This window comes from Bos indicus, chromosome 7 (genome assembly GCF_029378745.1).
Source record: "Bos indicus isolate NIAB-ARS_2022 breed Sahiwal x Tharparkar chromosome 7, NIAB-ARS_B.indTharparkar_mat_pri_1.0, whole genome shotgun sequence".
Classification (NCBI taxonomy): Eukaryota; Metazoa; Chordata; class Mammalia; order Artiodactyla; family Bovidae; genus Bos; species Bos indicus.
The window spans coordinates 17,201,004-17,221,150 of NC_091766.1; the positions used below are offsets into that span (position 1 = coordinate 17,201,004).

At 42.0% G+C, this 20,147-nt stretch overlaps 1 protein-coding gene across 2 annotated transcripts in view; it reads right to left on the bottom strand.

Moving 5' to 3' along the window:
• The window catches only part of LOC109561677 (adhesion G protein-coupled receptor E3-like), a 128,005-nt gene that overhangs the window by 65,779 nt on the left and 42,079 nt on the right, over positions 1-20,147 (bottom strand). The window contains exon 20 of one of the 2 annotated variants that reach the window (XM_019964317.2): positions 18,169-19,020. The exons of the other annotated variant lie outside the window; for it this stretch is intronic. Within the exon in view, the coding sequence (XP_019819876.2) occupies positions 18,970-19,020 (51 nt within the window). The 3' untranslated portion in view covers positions 18,169-18,969. Of the gene's footprint in view, positions 1-18,168; positions 19,021-20,147 lie in introns of those variants that run through there. 2 annotated transcript variants of the gene reach the window in all.

Here is a 20,147-nt window from a genome sequence, read left to right on the forward strand (position 1 = left end):
CAAGGCCTCCCTGTCCATCACCAACTCCCGGAGTTCACTCAGACTCGCGTCCATCGAGTCAGTGATACCATCCAGCCATCTCATACTCTGTCGTCCCCTTCTCTTCTTGCCCCCAATCCCTCCCAGCATCAGAGTCTTTTCCAAGGAGTCAACTCTTCACATGAAGTGGCCAAAGTACTGGAGTTCCAGCTTTAGCATCATTCCTTCCAAAGAAATCTCAGGGCTGATCTCCTTCAGAATGGACTGGTTGGATATCCTTGATGCTAAGTCACTTCAGTCGTGTCCGACTCTGTGTGACCCTATGGACAGCAGCCCACCAGGCTCCTGCATCCACAGGATTCTCTAGGCAAGAATACTGCAGTGGGTTGCCATTTCTTTCTCCTGCAACTTTGCTAAATTCACTGATTAGCTCTAGTAAGTTTCTGATACTATCTTTAGGGTTTTCTAAGTATAGTATCCGGAGAAGGCAATGGCACCCCACTCCAGTGCTCTTGCCTGGAGAATCCCATAGATGGAGGAGCCTGGTAGGCTGCAGTCCATGGGGTCTCGAAGAGTCTGACACAACTGAGCGGCTTCACTTTCACTTTTCACTTTCACTTTTCACTTTCATGCCTTGGAGAAGGAAATGGCAACCCACTCCAGTGTTCTTGCCTGGAGAATCCCAGGATGGCAGAGCCTGGTGGGCTGCCATCTCTGGGGTCACACAGAGTTGGACACAACTCAATCATCTCATCTGCAAACAGTGAGAGCTTTACTTCATCTTTTCCGATCTGGATTCATTTATTTCTTTTTCTTCTCTGATGGTTGTAGCTAGGACTTCCAGAACTATGTTGAGTTATAGTGGTAAAAGTGGACACCCTCGTTTTGTTTCTGATCTTGGGGGAATGCTTTCAGTTTTTCACCAATGAGAATAATGTTTGCTGAAGGCTTATCATATATGGCCTTTGCTATGTTGAGGTAGGTTCCTTCTACGCCCATTTTTTGAAGAGTTTTAATCATAAGTTTCAAAGGCTTTTCTGGCATCTATTGAGAGTATCATATGGTTTTTATTTTTCAATTTGCTAATATGGCATATGACATTGATTTATTTGTGTATATTGAAGAATCCTTGCATTCCTGGAATAAACCCAACTTGATCATGGTGTAGGAGAAGGCAATGGCACCCCACTCCAGTACTCTTGCCTGGCAAATCCCATGGACTGAGGAGCCTGGTAGGCTGCAGTCCATGGGGTCGCTAGGAGTCGGACACGACTGAGTGACTTCACTTTCACTTTTCACTTTTGTGCATTGGAGAAGGAAATGGCAACCCACTCCAGTGTTCTTGCCTGGAGAATCCCAGGGACAGGGGAGCCTGGTGGGCTGCTGTCTCTGGGATCGCACAGAATCAGACACGACTGAAGCGACTTACCAGTACCAGCAGATCATGGTGTATGAGCTTTTTGATGTGTTGTTGAATTCTGTTTGCCAAAATTTTGTTGATGATTTTTGCATCCATGTTCATCAGTGAAATTGGCCTGTAGTTTTCTTTTTTTGTGCTGTCTTTGTCTGGTTTTGGTATCAGGGTGATGGTGGCCTCGTGGAATGAGTTTGGAAGTGTTCCTTCCTCTGCAATTTTTTGAGAGTTTTAGGAGGATGGGCATTATCTCTTCTCTAAATGTTTGATAGAATTCTCCTGTGAAGCCATCTGGTCCTGCTTCTTTGTTTTTGGGGAGATTTTTGATCACAGCTTCAATTTCAGTGCTTGTAATTGGGTTGTTCATAATTTCTATTTCTTCCTGGTTCAGTCTTGGAAGATTGAACTTTTCTAAGGATCTGTCTATTTCTTCCAGGTTATCTATTTTATGGCCATACAGTTGTTCATAATTGTCTCTTATAATCCTTTGTATTTCTGCATTGCCTGTTGTAACCTCTCCTGTTTCATTTCTAATTTTGTTGACTTGATTCTTCTCTCTTTTTTTCTTGATGAGTCTGGCTAAAGGTCTGTCAATTTTGTTTATCTTCTCAAATAACCATCTTTTAGTTTTATTAATCTTTACCATTGTTTCCTTCATCTCTTTTTCATTTATTTCTGCTTGGATCTTTATGATTTCTTTCCTTCTACTAATTTTGGTGGTATTTTTGTTGTTGTTGTTGTTGTTCTCCTTCTTGTTTTTCCAGTTGTTTTAGGTGTAAAGTTAGGTTGTCTATTCGAAGTTTTTCTTGTTTCTTGAGGTAGGATTGTATTGCTATAAACTTGCCTCTTAGGACTGCTTTTGCAGCATCCCATAGGTTTTGAGTTGTTGTGTTTTCATTGTCATTTGTTTCTAGAAATTTTTTTGATTTCCGTTTGATTTCTTCAGTAACCTGTTGGCTATTTAGAAGCGTGTTGTTTAATCTCCATGTGTTTGTATTTCTTACAGCTTTTTTTCCTTGTAATTGATATCTAGTCTCATAGCATTGTGGTCAGAGAAGATGCTTGATATGATTTCAATTTTCTTAAATTTACTGAGGCTTGATTGGCGACCCATGATATGGTCTCTCCTGGAGAATATTCCATGTGCACTTGAGAAGAAGGTGTATTCTTCTGCATTTGGATGGAATGTCCTGAAGATATCAATGAGATCCAGCTCATCTAATGTATCATTTAAGACTTGTGTTTCCATATTAATTTTGTTTTGATGATCTGTCTATTGATGAGTGGAGTAAAGTCTCCTCCTATTATTGTGTTACTGTCAATTTCTCCTTTTATGTCTGTTAGTGTTTGTCTTATGTATTGAGGTGCTCCTATGTTGGGTGCATAAATATTTCCAATTGTTATGTCTTCCTCTTGGATTGATCCCTTGATCATTACGTAGTGAGCTTCCTTATCTCTTGTAATCTATTTTAATGTCTATTTTGTCTGATACGAGGATTGCTACTCCAGCTTTCTTTTGCTTCCCATTTGCATGGAATGTATTTTTCCATCCTCTCACTTTCATTCTATATGTGTCTTGAGGTCTGAAGTGGGTTCCTTGTAGACAGCATATATATGGGTCTTGTTTTTGTATCCATTCAGCTAGTTTGTGTCTTTTGGTTGGAGCATTTAATCCATTTACATTTAAAATAATTATTGATATATATGTTCCTATTGCCATTTTCTTAATTGTTTGGGGTTGATTTTGTAGATCTTTTTTCTTCTCTTGTATTTCTTGACTATATAAGTCCCTTTAACATTTGTTGTAAAGCTGGTTTGGTGGTACTGAATTCTCTTGACTTTTGCTTGTCTGAAAAGCCTTTTATTTCTCCATCAATTTTGAATGCGATCCTTGGTAGGTACAGTAATCTTGGTTGTAGCTTTTTCCCTTTTAGTACTTTAAATATATCCTGCCATTCCTTTCTGGCCTACAGAGTTTCTGGTGAAAGATCAGCTGTTAAGCATATGGGGTTTCCCTTGCATGTTACTTGTTGCTTTTCCCTTGCTGCTTTTAATATTCTTTCTTTGTGTTTAGTCTTTGTTAGTTTGATTAGTATGTGTCTTGGTGTGTTTCTCCTTGGGTTGTCCTGTATGGCACTCTTTGTGCCTCTTGGACTTGAGTGACTATTTCCTTTTCCACGCTGGGGAAATTTTCAACTATAATCTCTTGAAAAATTTTCTCTTATCCTTTCTTTTTATCTTCTTCTGGGACCCCTTTAATTCAAATGTTGGTGTGTTTGATATGATCCCAGAGGTCTCTGAGACTGTCCTCAGTTCTTTTCATTTTTTTTACTTTATTCTGCCTTTCAGAAGTCATTTCCACCATTTTATCTTCCAGCTCACTGATTCGTTCTTCTGCTTCAGATATTCTGCTATTGATTCCTTCAGTAGTATTTTTAATTTCAGTAATTGTGCTGTTTGTGTCTGAATGCTTATTCTTTCATTCTTCTAGGTCTTTGTTAATTGATTCTTGCATTTCCTCCATTTTGTTTTCAAGGTTTTTTTTTTGTTTTTTTTTAATCATCTTTACTATCATTATTCTGAATTCTTTTTCAGATAGTTTGCCTATTTCCTCTTCACTTATTTGGACTTGTGTGTTTCTAGTTTGTTGCTTCATTTGTGCAGTATTTCTCTTATTTTATTTTATTTTTATTTTTTTAACTTATTTTGTTGAGGTCTCCTTTCCCAGGCTTCAAGGAAAGTTGAATTCTTTCCTTGAAGAAGGTTGAACTGTTTCTTCCCTTTGGGTTCTGCCCTCCTAATGTTGGTCTAGTGGTTTGTATGATGTGTCCAACCCTGAAATCCAGGACCCTGGCTGGCTCTTATGAGCAACTAGCCTTACAAGTTTGAGCACACTCATTTATCTTTCTGGTCCACTGCTTCCTCTTCTGCAGAATGTGGAGTTAGCTGACCCCTCAGTCTCTCTACATCTGGGAAGCTTGGAACCCTGGCCTGAAGTCTACCAGTAGTTTTTCCTCTCTTCATCAATCAACAAATATCTGTGGATGTGCCCACATGCTCTGGCTCCTTGCTATATACATTTGGTTGATCATTACCCTGGTTTTCTCTATTTATGTTTTCTCTTTTCAAGTAAAATGATTTAAAAAACTAAAGAGCTATGAGAGGGGACTTAACTGGCAGTCCAGCTGTCAGATTTCCAGGCTTCCACTGCAAGGGATATGGGTTCCATCCCTGGTTGGGGAACTAAGATAGGGTGAGGTTTGTGCTGAGTTTTTTGTTTGTTTGTTTTTCCTCTAATGGGCAAGGCTGAGTGAGGTGGTAACCCTGTCTGCTGCTGATTGGGTTTGTATTTTTGTTTTGTTTGTTGTTTAGATGAGGGTTCCTGCACAGGGTGCTGTTGGTGGCTGGGTGATGCTGGGTCTTGTATTCAGGTGGTTTCCTTTGTGTGAGTTCTCACTATTTGATACTTAGGGTCTAGGGTCTTGGAGTCAGTGCTCCCACTCCAAAGGCTCAGGGCTTGATCTCTGGTCAAGAATAAACATTCCACAAATAGTTTGTTATGGCATTAAGTGGGATTAAAACAAATATCAAGAAAAGAGAAACCAAAGATGAGTCCCAGACAACTGACAGTTATAAAATCAGGCAAATAATAATTAAAATAATGGAATATACACTTATACATATATACCCATGAGCAAAGTGAAAACAGTCCAACAAAAATAAAGTACAGTAGACTGACCTGGTGAACAAAGGAAATCAAAGATTATATTGATCAGTTAAGAACAAAACTAACTAAAGCACAAACTAGAAAACAAAACTAAAGCAAGGTGCCAAGTGGGGAATAAAGCAATGAAAACAAAACTAACAAATATGTTGCGAGGTAAGGAAAGAAAGAAAGAAAGAAAGAATAGACATGCAAAGTTAAATAGACGTAGTTGAAAAAGATTTATATACATTAAAGATTAACTACAAGGGGCAAAGAAAAGTAGGAAAAACAAACAAAGGAATAAATGTAGAAAAAATATAATAGGTTTTAAAAAGTTAAAAATTAAAACTATAAAAAAAGAGAAGAAAAAAGTGGATGAAGAAAGAAAAAAAAAAGGAAAACTCCACAGAAGTGCAAAAGCCCAATGTAGAGGCAGACGTTTATAACAACAATAGAAAGTGTGACTGAATATATACATACACATATACACCCATAAAGAAAACATTCCAGTATTCTTGCCTGGAGAACCCCCTCTCTGACAGAGAAGCCTGGCCGGCCACAGTCTACTGGGTCTTAAAGAGTCAAACACTACAGAAGCAACCCTACATGCATAGAAGCAAGACTTTTGTTTTGCCTGTGGCCGCTCTGCCCCAGTGAGAGTTGAGTGTGAAGGTGGCGCAGCTGCTTGGCTTGCGGGGACCCTGCCGGCACCAAGTGTGTAGGGACATGGACTGCCTCTGCCACAGGAGTTATGGTCCTATCAGAGTCTTTTTTCGAGTCTCTTGTAGCTGGCGATCAGAAAGTCTCTTTGGCCACTCTTTCTCCTTAGCTCCACCTGTTCAGGCACTTAGAGGGCTTCCTTGCCTGGGGTCCTTCTCTGTTGTGTGGTGTATCAGGCACATAGCACCCTCCCCGCCCCTCCCACCCCTAAACCTTCCCCCTCCAACCCGCTCCCCCCCGCCCCCCTGCCAGGTGTTTGATGAGCCAGCCTCTCTATTGTTCAGCTGCAAATGCTGACATGTAGGGGGAGAGAAGCTATGGGGATTGTTCCACCCCCTACACGTGACTCAGCAGTATCACCATGCTTCCATGGCTGCCTGGCTTTCCTTCACCCTCATTTCCCACCACGATCTCCTCTCTCACATCCCCTCAACCCGTCTCTCCGCAGTCAACAGAGGCTCTTGCCCTGGGATTGCTCCACAATCGATAAGCTCCAGCTCCCAGACGCTGCACCTTCCTGGGGGCCAGTGTTCCTGTCCAGGGTATGTATGGCTGTGGCAAGGACTGTCTGATTCTCATTCCATTTAGGCTGCCACAGATCAGCTGTTTCAGTCTCAGCCTTTAAATGTTTCTCCTCTGACTCAAGACAATTGCCCTGATGTGGGGATTGGACCCCCGCTTCAGTTTCCCCACCCACTGAGGGCAGGTCCAGTCCTACCAACACTCCTGTTTTTTTCCCTAGTTCCTTCATCCTACCGAGTTTTGCGTGGTTCTATATACTCTTTTCCACTGGTCTGGTACTCCTGTCTGCTCTCAGCTGGCGTCCTGCATGCACTTCTGTGTCTGAAGGTCTATTCCTGATATATCCCTGGAGATATATCCCTGGAGAGAGATGTACTCCACGTCCACCTACTCCTCCGCCATATTGTTCTCTTGTGTTCGGTTATTAATTGTAATATGCAGTATGACATTCCCATTTCACAGACATCATCTTTAAAGACAAGTTGAACTTAAAAATATAAGATGAACCGTAAGTACATTTATTTATTTTATTTATTTATTTTTTCTCTTAATTTTATTTTATTTAACTTTACAATATTGTATTGGTTTTGTCATATATCAAAATGAATCTGCCACAGGTATACATGTGTTCCCCATCCTGAGCCCTCCTCCCTTTTCCCTCCCCATACCATTCCTCTGGGTCGTCCCAGTACACCAGCCCCAAGCATCCAGTATCATGCATCGAACCTGGACTGGCGACTCGTTTCATATATGATATTATACATATTTCAATGCCATTCTCCCAAATCATCCCACCCTCTCCCTCTCCCACAGAGTCCAAAAGACTGTTCTATACATCAGTGTCTCTTTTGCTGTCTTGTACACAGGGTTATTGTTACCATCTTTCTAAATTCCATATATATGCGTTAGTATACTGGATTGGTGTTTTTCTTTCTGGCTTACTTCACTCTGTATAATAGGCTCCAGTTTCATCCACCTCATTAGAACTGATTCAAATGTATTCTTTTTAATGGATGAGTAATACTCCACTGTGTATATGTACCACAGCTTTCTTATCCATTCATCTGCTGATGGACATCTAGGTTGCTTCCATGTCCTGGCTATTATAAATAGTGCTGCGATGAACATTGGCTTACACGTGTCTCTTTCAATTCTGGTTTCCTCAGTGTGTATGCCCACAGAAATCCCTTGCATTCCTATACACTAATAATGAGAAAATAGAAAGAGAAATTAAGGAAACAATTCCATTCACCATTGCAATGAAAAGAATAAAATACTTAGGAATATATCTATCTAAAGAAACTAAAGACCTATATATAGAAAACTATAAAACACTGGTGAAAGAAATCAAAGAGGACACTAATAGATGGAGAAATATACCATGTTCATGGATTGGAAGAATCAATATAGTGAAAATGAGTATACTACCCAAAGCAATTTATAGATTCAATGCAATCCCTATCAAGCTACCAACGGTATTCTTCACAGAGCTAGAACAAATAATTTCACAATTTGTATGGAAATACAAAAAACCTCGAATAGCCAAAGCGATCTTGAGAAAGAAGAATGGAACTGGAGGAATCAACCTGCCTGACTTCAGGCTCTACTACAAAGCCACAGACATCAAGACAGTATGGTACTGGCACAAAGACAGAAATATAGATCAATGGAACAAAATAGAAAGCCCAGAGATAAATTCACGCACATATGGACACATTATCTTTGACAAAGGAGGCAAGAATATACAATGGATTAAAGACAATCTCTTTAACAAGTGGTGCTGGGAAAACTGGTCAACCACTTGTAAAAGAATGAAACTAGAACACTTTCTAACACCATACACAAAAACAAACTCAAAATGGATTAAAGATCTAAACGTAAGACCAGAAACTATAAAACTCCTAGAGGTGAACATAGGCAAAACACTCTCCGACATACATCACAGCAGGATCCTCTATGACCCACCTCCCAGAATATTGGAAATAAAAGCAAAAATAAACAAATGGGACCTAATTAAACGTAAAAGCTTCTGCACAACAAAGGAAACTATAAGCAAGGTGAAAAGACAGCCTTCAGAATGGGAGAAAATAATAGCAAATGAAGCAACTGACAAACAACTAATCTCAAAAATATATAAGCAACTCCTACAGCTCAATTCCAGAAAATATTTTTAGTTTTTTAAAAGAACTTCCATATTGCTCTACATAGTGGATGCACCAATTGATGGTCCTACCAGGAGTGTTCTTTACAGCACTGAACTTTATTTCCCTCACCAGTCACATCCACAACTGGGCATTTTTTCACTTTGGTTCAGCCTCTTCATTCTTTATGGAGTTATTTCTCTGCTATTCTCTAGTAGCATATTGGGCACCTAGTCATCTGGGGAGTTCATCTTTCAGTGTCATATCTTTTCATACTGTTCATACAATTCATGGGGTTCTCAAGGCAAGAATACTGAAGTGGCTTGCTATTCCCTTCTCCAATGGACCACGTTTTGTCAGAACTCTCCACCATGACCCATCTGTCTTGGGTGGCCCTACACAGCATGGCTCATGGTTCATTGAGTTCGACAGGACTGTGATCCATGTGATCAGTTTGGTTAGTTTTCAGTCATTGTGGCTTTCATTCTGTCTGTCCTTTGATGGATAAGGATAAGAGGCTTGTGGAAGCTTCCTGAAGGGAGGGACTGGCTGTGGGGGAATCTGGGTCTTGCTCTTGAAGGGTTGCAGCTGTGAGCCATGTGTTACACTAGGATCTGTGACCTCTGGAGGAGAGAATTTCAATCCAGGGTCAGCGACAAGGTTTGAATACTTGGAGATTTTTGTGCAGCAAAGTTTTATCAAAATATAACAGAGATGGAGAAAGCTTCTGACACAGACATCAGAAGGAAACAGAAAGAGAGCCTGCTTGCTAGTTTTTAGCAAGGTGTTTTATGTCTGCTGGTGAGCTGCTAATCAGATAAATGAGACACCTCAAGGCTGAGGGAGTTTCACCAGGCCCCTCTCTCACAGTATGCATTTTTGAGATAGAATGGCATGAGGTGTCATGCCCCAGCCTAAAACAATTTATACGAACACTGGTTTGTGGAGCCATTATCAGCCCAAGGTTTGAGAAAGGAAAAAAATGGTTAGTCTTAGGCAGAACTGGTTTTGTCAACAAAAAAAGGGGAAAAAATACATCTGTCACTTGCACTTTATTTTTTCCTGATGCCTGGGGACCTCTGGCCTCCTACCTATTACCCTCTCATTTCCCCCTTTTCTTTTAGGAGAATTATGTTGCCTAGGGAATGGGGTGGCATTCTCATCCCATAACTGCTTCCACTGATAAGGGGTGTTGTCCCTACATTCGTGAGGCAACATATTCTCCTAATCCTCGTTTTAAGGGTCTCTGATCTAGAGGCCCCAGGTAGTAGTTGGAGGAAGCTGTGGCACTCGTAGGAGTTTGGCCAACTGTTTGTAACTTAAAAGCCTTCATGTGGCTAGAAACAAATCCAACTACACAGTTACAGATGCATGGAACAAAGAGCAAAAACAGAACAATCAGCAAAGTTAAAAGTCACCTTATGTCCATAGTTAAGGTACAAAATGTTACACTAGTCCATTTTAGGATTGTTAGATGTCATCAGATTAAGAAGAGGGATCACATATGATTGTTGCTGTCGAAGGTAGTTGCAGACTTGGAGAAAGTCCTTTCCCTGACGTGGAGATGCCCACCCTGGGAAGCCTTCCACCGATGAGGAGGGGAGCACTCCGCAGACCCAGCAATTAGACCTGTTGTGGAATGTGGCTTAGGAATGAGCCCAGGACAGGAAGGTGGTGTCTTGAGAGTCAAACAGCAGAGTCAGGATTTTTGGAGTCAGCAGATGCAGGGCCACAGAGATTATTGGGCCCATATAAGAAGTGAAAAGTAAAATCATAGAGAATAAAGACATTAAAATGACATCACTTAGTCTGAGGGGTCAGTATGCCACTTTTTAACTCAAGTGTGGTATACCCATGAATCAGTTCTTGGCACCTTGACAGCCGTGAGAGAAGAAAGAGTAACCTGTTAAGGGCCTTCCCAGAGGGGCTTGAGAGATTGCCCCCACCCCCAGGTCCCAATGTCTTTATCAGGACCTCAGTTCCTGGCTCAAACAGTGGCTTGCTTGACTCAGAGGCTGAGTCAGGAGTCCCTTCCTGGAATTCCTGGGGAGAGAGACTCTGGTTTTAAAACCTGTCCAGCCACCACCACAGCATAATCTGTTTTCTGCTTCCCATCCCAAACAACAGAACTGTCATCTGTAAATAATTTCATGTCAGAATGATCTGATAGGGTGCCCATTAGATCTTCCCGAGCTGTATAGTTTAAGGTTAGAAATAGGGAACAATCGTGATCGGGTGTTTCATTTTTTTCTCAGGAAGGAAAGTGGCAGGATTTAAGTTTTCACAAACTTTAAGCTTAATTATTGGTCCTTCTAACAACAATGACTGATATGTAAGAATCCAACAGTCTGTCATCCAGATATTAACTTTAGAGCTTAAGATTTCACTGACATCATGGGAGTCAGTACAGTAAGAATTCTCCCATTAAAACTTAAGAGCTTCAGGTACTATTAAAGCAATAGTAGCAATTACTCTTAGTCACTTGGCCACCGACATGCCACTACATCTAATTCTCTACTCAGGTATCCTAAAGGTTGCTGGTGAGGTCCTCGAGGTTGTGTCACAACTCCCTAGGCCATACCTTTTCTTTCAGTGACAAACATATTAAACTCTGATCCCGTGGGCAAGCTCAAAGCAGGAAATGCAGGAGATCAGCTTGAAGAGCCTTAAAAGTCATTTGAGTATCTGGAGACCAAATCATCTTGTTGCTTTGGGCTTGTTGAGTTTCAGTTATAAGTTTATATAAAGGCTGGACAAGTTTCCCATAACCCGGAATCCAAATGCTGCAGTACCTGTGATGACCCCAAATCCTCTCGATTGTCTTAAAGTAATAGGTAGGGGATAATTTAGTATAGGCTTAGTTCTCTTGGGCCTATGGCTCTCATCCCTTTGGGTATGATTAGGCCTTCAAATCAATGACTGAACAATATTTGGCTGATTCAGGAATTTCAGACAATAAAGTGTAAGAATTAGGCACCATGGGGTGTAAAGGAACCACAGTCTCATTTATTATTTGTAAATCTTGAACTAATCTCTATTTATCATTTGACTTTTTCACACCCAAAATAGGAGTGTTGCATGGACTGTTGCAGGGAATTAATAGCCTCTGCTCCTTTAAATGTTCAATGACAGGTTTTAACCCTTCTTTAACCTCGGGCTTTAGAGGATACTGCTTTTGATGTGGAAATATGTGAGGGTCTTTGAGCTTGACAGTGACAGGAATAGCATTTTGGGCTTGGCCCACAGTTTTTCCATCATCTCACACTCTAGGATTTACATTTTGTTCAGTTAATGGGAAAGAAATAGAGGGCTTCATATTCATGAAAACAGAGGCATGGACCTTGCTCAGCATATCCCTCCCCAAAAGGGGTGAGGGAGACTCTGGCACGATCAGAAACTTGTGTGAAAACCGCACAGAGTCCCAATTGCAGCTTAGAGGACAACTGAAATAATAACATTTGGCTCATCCAGACAGTCCCATTACAGTAGTGGATTGGGGGAAAGTGGGCCAGGGACTTCAGTAAGCACAGAGTAAGTTGCCCTGGTGTCCAAAAGGAAGAAAACAGATTGCCCCCCCGCCACACACACACCAGTTATTAATATCTGGGATTCCTCAGGTGTATTTAGAATGGGAGCTTGTGTGGGTACCTTCAGTCTTGATTGTCCTGAGAGTCTGACCTCTCAGGGGCCTATGTCTCTGGGGGCAGTCTCTTCTGTGCGGTCCTTTGAAGATAGGACATGCACCCCGGGGTGGCTTAGAAGCCTGAGGGCAATCCCACTTGAGGTGCCCCTCCTTTCCACAGTAATAACAAATCCATCCCTTTCCACCAGGGTCCCTCTGGGCACTTTTTTCAGTCTGTCTCAGAATGGTTCTGACTGTCATTATTAGGGCTTCAGTCAGTTCCTTGGTCTTTCTCTGCCTTTCTTTACTCTTCTCATATTCCCCTCCATAATAAACTGTCTGAGTCAGTTGCAACAAATTATCTAAAGACTGATTTGATACATACACTTGTTTCAGTAGCTTATGGCAGATATCTGGAGCCAACTGAGTGAGAAATCTGTCCTTTCAGATCACTCTTCCCTCTTCACTTTCAGGATCAATCTCAGGGAAGCTGTGAAGGCCTTCTCACAGTCTGTCTAGGAATTTACCAGGTGTTTCCTTCTCTTCCTGTTCTATGTTTGCCAATTTGGCATAGTTTAAAGTCTTAGCATATGCTTGTCTGAGTCCTTCAAGAGTACACCTGACAAAATGACTCTGACCCCATCGCCCTTTAGCTGTGCTATAGTCCCAGTCTGATTCTTTTTTTTTTTTAAGTCGCTTCAGTCGTGTCCAACTCTGTGCGACCCCATAGACGGCAGCCCACCAGGCTTCCCCGTCCCTGGGATTCTCCAGGCAAGAACACTGGAGTGGGTTGCCATTTCCTTCTCCAATGCATGAAAGTGAAAAGTGAAAGTGAAGTCGCTCAGTCGTGTCCGACTCTAGCGACCCCATGGACTGCAGCCTACCAGGCTCCTCCGTCCATGGGATTTTCCAGGCAAAAGTACTGGACTGTGATTCTTTTTTTTAAATATAAATTTATTTATTTTAATTGGAAGCTAATTACTTTACAATATTGTATTGGTTTTGCAATACATCGACATGAATCTGCCACAGGTGTATTCGTGTTCCCCATCCTGAACCCCCCTCCCACCTCCCTCTCCATACCATCCCTCTGGGTCATCCCAATGCACCAGCCCCGAACATCCTGTATCATGCATCGAACCTGGACTGGCGATCCGTTTAACATATAGTAATATACATGTTTCAATGCCATTCTCCCAAATCATCCCACCCTCTCCCTCTCCCACAGAGTCCAAAAGACTGTTCTATACATCTGTGTCTCTTTTCCTGTCTCACATACAGGGTTATTGTTACTGTCATTCTAAATTCCATATATATGCATTAGTATACTGTATTGGTGTTTTTCTTTCTGGCTTACTTCACTCTGTATAATAGGCTCCAGTTTCATCCACTTCATTAGAACTGATTCAAATGTATTCTTTTTAATGGCTGAGTAATACTCCATTGTGTATATGTACCACAGCTTTCTTATCCATTCATCTGCTGATGGACATCTAGGTTGCTTCCATGTCCTGGCTATTATAAACAGTGTTGCGATGAACATTAGGGTACATGTGTCTCTTTCAATTCTGGTTTCCTCGGTGTGTATGCCCAGCAGTGGGATTGCTGGGTCGTATGGCAGCCAGTCTGGTTCTATAGTTGGGGCCACCTGATTTCCAGTAGGGAGGGTGGCTATCTTGTCTTACCTCTTTTCTGCTAATTCATTACCAAGCCATTCATCTCCATAACTCCATAACTCAATAGCTTTCTCCGAAGCTCAAGTTTTTGAGTCAGGAGTTAGCATCTGCCCCAGGATATACATCACATCCTTCAAGTAAGGTCATAAAGCAGAATAACACCCTTAAAGTCTCTAATATATTTTTCTGGGTCCTCTAAATAGTCTCCCAGGTCTTCTTTGATTCTTTGTATTTCTTGATAAGAAAAGGGCTCATTTGAAACTCTCACAGATTGATTATTTTTCCTGGTGGGTGCTCCATGGAGAGGCAACATCTTGTTTGGCTGTTCCTCAGCCTGGTGGGCTGCCATCTATGGTGTTGCAAAGAGTTGGACACAACTCAAGCGACTTAGCAGCAGCAGCAGCAGCCTCTTTGGCTGCCCTTCACTTTTGATCCCAAGGATAGATTGGAGAAACCTGTTTTTCCTTATCTCTTTGTCTCCTGTCCTCCATCTCATCCTGTATGTCACTCTTAGTTTTAGCTATCTGAGCTTCTTTTACTTTGATTGTCTGAGTTTCAGTTGAAACCAGAGTAGTCTGAGGTTATATTGAGACAGCAGTTTGAACTGCTACTGAGACTGGAGCAGTTTGAAATTCAGTTTGAGTTTCTACCAAGACAGAGGCAACCTGCCCCTGAGGGGTGCCCTGACTTTCAGTTTGCTCAGCTGGAAGCCCCCAATATGGGGGCAAAGTAGGAGGACAGGAGGGAGCTGAAGGTTTCACACCCAAATCTATACCCCGAGGACGTAAGTTTGGCATGTCTCTCAGAGAGAAAAAGAGGCAACACATATGCTACTTCTACCCATTCCCCTTGTTTTCTACAGATCTGGTCTAATTGTAAGACAATATTATAATTAAAGATGCTCCAACCGGCCACTGTTTCCCTTCCTCCAATGGATACCATGGCCATGCAGTATCACATAGGAAGATCAGGTGAGTCTTTTTAAGCCCTGGGGGTCGAATCTATCCCAGTTTTTCAGGATGCAGTTCAAAGGAGCGAGGCTGGAACTGTCAGCTCCCATCTGTAAGAGAGAAAAAGCAGCATCCAGCGGCCTTTTCTACCAGCGATGTCCCTCCCTGCTCTAGGTGGGGGTTGGAGACAGGAGCTAGAGCTCCACCTAGCTACCGAACGTGCTTTTGTCTGTCAGTTCAGTTCAGTTCAGTTCAGTTGCTCAGTCGTGTCCGACACTTTGCGACCCCATGAATCTCAGCATGCCAGGCCTCCCTGTCCATCACCAACTCCCGGAGTTCACTCAGACTCACGTCCATCGAGTCAGTGATGCCATCCAGCCAGCTCATCCTCTGTCATCCCCTTCTCCTCCTGCCCCCCAATCCCTCCCAACATCAGAGTCTTTTCCAATGAGTCAACTCTTCACATGAGGTGGCCAGAGTACTGGAGTTTCAGCTTTAGCATCATTCCTTCCAAAGAAATCCCAGGGCTGATCTCCTTTAGAATGGACTGGTTGGATCTCCTTGCAGTCCAAGGGACTCTCAAGACTCTTCTCCAACACCACAGTTCAAAAGCATCAATTCTTTGGCTCTCAGCTTTCTTGATGGTCCAACTCTCACATCCATACATGACCACAGGAAAAACCAGAGCCTTGACTAGATGGACCTTTGTTGGCAAAGTAATGTCTCTGCTTTTGAATATGCTATCTAGGTTGGTCATAACTTTCCTTCCAAGGAGTAAGCGTCTTTTAATTTCATGGCTGCAGTCACCATCTGTCTGTAGTGCATGATAAAACAACCAACAGCATGGATTCCAAGTCTTTTGAAAGTCTATGTTCTGACATGTTTGGTTAGTATTTCTAATTCCTCAGGCAGTAGTGAAATGGTCAAAGAGACCAGCAAAGGTGACTGAAGAAAGTTTGGTCCACACACTTCACCCATTTCTGGCCTCTCCCCTTGCAGGAACTTTGGGTGCCTCTTGGCCTTGGCAGGTCGGTATAAACCTCCAACAAGGCTTCCCTTGGGGCTGCCTTTGGTCATCATGAGGCGCCACAAAACCGCAGAACAGGGCTCAGTGATGGCTCCGTGGCCAATTTCACATCTTATTCACGGTGCTTTCACGCACACAGGCACACCATAGAGTTAGTAAAGTGCTGTGGAAAGTGTGTTTACTAGGAGAATCGAGAACTAGAACTCCAAGCATCCTTATCTTGTCTTGAAGATCCGAGAGGAGCCCCCAAGATGAACGGTTGCTGCTCCAAGCCGTGTATTATACCAGGATTTGTGACCTCCAGAGGAGAGGATTTCAATCCGAGTCAGAGACAAGGCTTGACTACTTGGAGCTTTTTGTGTAGCAAAATTTTATTAAAGTATAATATAGATAGAGAAAGCTTCTGACATAGACACCAGAAGGAGATGGAAAGAGTGTCCCCTTGCTAGTTTTAAGCAAGGCATTTTATGTCTATTAGCGAGTTTCTGCTGCTGCTGCTGCTAAGTCGCTTCAGTTGTGTCTGACTCTGTGCGACCCCATAGACGGCAGCCCACCAAGCTCCGCCATCCCTGGGATTCTTTCTAATCAGATAAAAGAAACACCTCCAGGCTGAGAGACTTTCAGCAGGTTCTTCTCCCACAATATGCATTTTTGAGATAGGATGGCATGATGTCATCCCCGGCCATAAAACAATTGACATGAACTTTGGTTTGTTGAGCCATTAGAAGCCCAAGTTTTGAGAAAACAAAAGGTTAGTCTTAAGCAGAACTGATTTTGTCAACAGAGAAGGGGAAAAAGTCTGCCACTTGCAGTTTATTTCCTCCTGCCGCTTGGGGACCTCTGGCCTTCCTTCCTGTTACCCTCTCAATTCCACAAATAAGGGATATCATATGATATTTCTCCTTCTCTGTCTGACTTACTTCACTCAGTATGACAATCTCTAGACCCATCCTGTTTGCTGCAAATGCATGACTTCATTATTTTTACTGGGTGAGTAATATTCCATTATATATATGTACCCCATCTTCTTTATTCACCCTTCTGTTGATGGACATTTAGGTTGCTTCCATGTCTTGGCTTCCATGTCTGCAGTTCATGGGGTAGCAAAGAGTCGGACATGACCAAGCAACTGAACAACAACATGTCTTGGCTATTGTAAACAGACCTTCGATGAACCCTGGGGTTCAAGGATCCTTTCTGATCATGTCCAGGAGTGGGATTACAGGATCCTAAGATAGCCCCAGAGGTTCCATCTTGTTCTTTCATTCGAAACATACTCCTCAGCCTTCTCATTGTGTTTCACTTTCTCTCTTTGCCCCTATGAAATTGGTTGAAACAGTAACCTTTCCCAGTCCTGAAGGCAAGTCCTTGTTGGGAGTGTCTGTATACTGTCTATGTGAGCCCATTTGCTTTAGTTGGGAATGGTTCTAAAGTGAGCTTGGAGTGGATCTTCCCCCTGGTACACTGGCAGCTGCTGCCTCAATGGGAGGTTGGGCTAGATTCAGAGGAGTTAGACTCAGAGCCAGGGGGCTTTTCCTAGACTCCATGAAATCGTCATCCTAACTGTCTGATGCTTTTGAATTGTGGTACTGGAGAAGATGCTTGAGAGTCCCTTGGACAGCAAGGAGATACTGCATTATAACGTTTGCAAAGACAATAGCTCTGCTGTCTCGTTAGGACCAGATCCACGTTGCAGAGAGAGCTAAAAACAGAGCAGACACTACCTAGGGGATGACACCATCCACAGTCTAGGAAAAATACTCACTTTGCTATACAGTGGGGATTCCCTGGTGGCTTAGCGGTAAAGAATCTGCCTGCCAATTCAGGAGACATAGGTTTGATCCCTGGGTGGGGAAGATCCCCTGGAGAAGGAAATGGCAATCTACTCCAGTTTCTCGCCTGGGAAACCCCATGGACAGAGGAGCCTGGCAGACTACAGTCCATGGGGTCACAGAGTCAGAAAGGACTGAGCGACTATAACAACAACAACAAAATCAACTCTACTGAAGTTAAGAAAATGAAAATGATCAATGCATGTACCTGACAAAGACTCATATGCATCATACATGCTCAATTCCTGCAAACAACTCTTGAATGTTTAATGAGGGGTGACATGCAAATGAAAAAGAAACACAAGGAAAGGTGCTCATTTTAAAAACCACAATGAAATCCCTCTTTCCCCCATACAAATGGATAAAAGTCAAAGTACTGATAATATCAAGTGGTGCTCAGGAAGTGGAGGAAGTGAAACTCTTCAATATTCCTGGGTTATTGTAAACTATTGCAAACATTTTAGAGTTTTGTCAGTTTCTTTGAAAGTGGATCATTAACATATGACCTAGCAATTACACCCAAGGTATTTACCCAAGAAAAATGAGACATGCGGCCACACACACACACAAACACAAATATTATATTAGAATGATCATAGCATCTTTATTCATGGTAGAAAAATGGAAATAATTCAAATAGACATCAATAGGAACATGGATAAACAAATTGTGATATACAATAGTGTGAAATGGTACTTAGCAATAAAAAGGCACAGACTAGCAACATATGCATGAAGTGGATGAATTCTAAATGGCAGACACCAGGCAGACACAGTGTATTATTCCATGTATAGGGGCTTTAAGAACTGACAGAATTAATCTGTTGCTATAGAAATCAGAATAATTGTTTCTGGGGTGGAAGACTGGGGATACATGATTGAAAGGATTACGTGGGAACTTCCAGGAATAATGCAAATACTCCATATCTTGATTTGATTGATACAGTTGATAGATATACAAGCAGGAGATTTGGGTTCAAAACTGGGTTGGGAAGATTCCCTGGGAAAGGAAATGGCAATCCACTCTATTATTCTTGCCTGGCAAATTCCATGGATGGAGGAGCCTGTGGGCTACAGTCCATAGGGTTGCAAAGAGTTGGACACAACTTAGAAACTAGACGACAACAACAAATACACGTATATACATTTGGAAACTCACCAGATTTAAGATCTACAGGTCTCTGCGTAAAATAGTTGAAAACACTATTCTTAATTATTTGCAAATAACACTGCAACACTACACAAAATATTATTCAACCTAAGCATACATTCTGCCAACAGTTCTCCTGTAGGATAAATCAGTTCTCATGGATGGTTGAGTCATATGGCTAATTCTTTCTCCAGGGTGATTGGGAGGATGATATGGAAGAACTTGTCACATTCAGACTGAAGTATTGCTTCTTTTCCCCGGGAAGTCGGATGATTTCTCCACCTCCATGTGTGAATTTGTGGGAGAGACAGAAATATAATTAATGCTGAAATATTCCTGAAAGTAATTTTTGAAATCATTTGATGGGAATTTCCTGACAAAAAGATGAGATTGATATTGAAGCATGGATCCCAGGGCAAGTCTGAGTGTTTTTCTTCCAGGCTTAATGTACTTAACTTTGTTTTTTGTATCTCAGAAAGTTGAAGATATGAAAGTAAGCATAAGTTGATGAAGTCTGGTCCCCTTAACTCACCCATGAGGAGACTGACCTCAAATTCACATCCAAATTAATTTTGGAAGTAGGTCTAAAACCAAGCTCTCATGCTCTTACATCTCACCTAAACTCGTCTTATTTATCCCTCCGTTCATTTTCCTTCATCATTATCAAGTAAAAGAAGAAAAGTGTTTCATGATGTCTATCACTTTCTTCAAGTACTATTTTGCCTATGCCAACAGTCCTTAAATTATGTCTTCTTTTTTTAAAAAACACCAGTGTTCTACAAAATGTAAAGACATTTTCTGCTGGAAAAAAAAAATCCTGGCTAAAGATGTTTGGCAAGTCCCGATTCTGTGGCCTCTCTGAAGGTTTACAAAGTACAGGCCTGGTTAAGGCTCAGAGCCTACCAGCAGTGAAACCTGTTTGGCAACTTGTGGAACTCATGAACAAGGATATCTTAGTTACAGTATAACATAAATAAGAAAGAGTTTTATTCATGTTTTTGTAACTCCAAGGTTTGGACTCAGATTGCTGTTGTTATTTAGTGGCTAAATTGTGTCCAATTCTTTTGGGACCCCATGGACTATATAGCCTGCCAGGCTCCTATGTCCATGGGATTTCCCAGGTGAGGACACTGGAGTGGTTTGCCATTTCCTTCTCCAGGGGATCTTCCTGAGCCAGGGATCTAATCCGCATCTCCTGCATTGACAGGCAGGTTCTTTACCACTGAGCCACCGGGGAAGCCCTTGCACTTAGAAACCAATAATCCCAGAAAAACAAAATCTTTCACTGTGCAGATTATGTGTGGGTAAGTATGCTATTACCCTACCCTAGAGATGCTCAGTGTCAGATATTGCACAGTAAGCTGAGACAGAGATGCTAACAGGTTCCTGTGCCAAGAGTCAATGTGTGG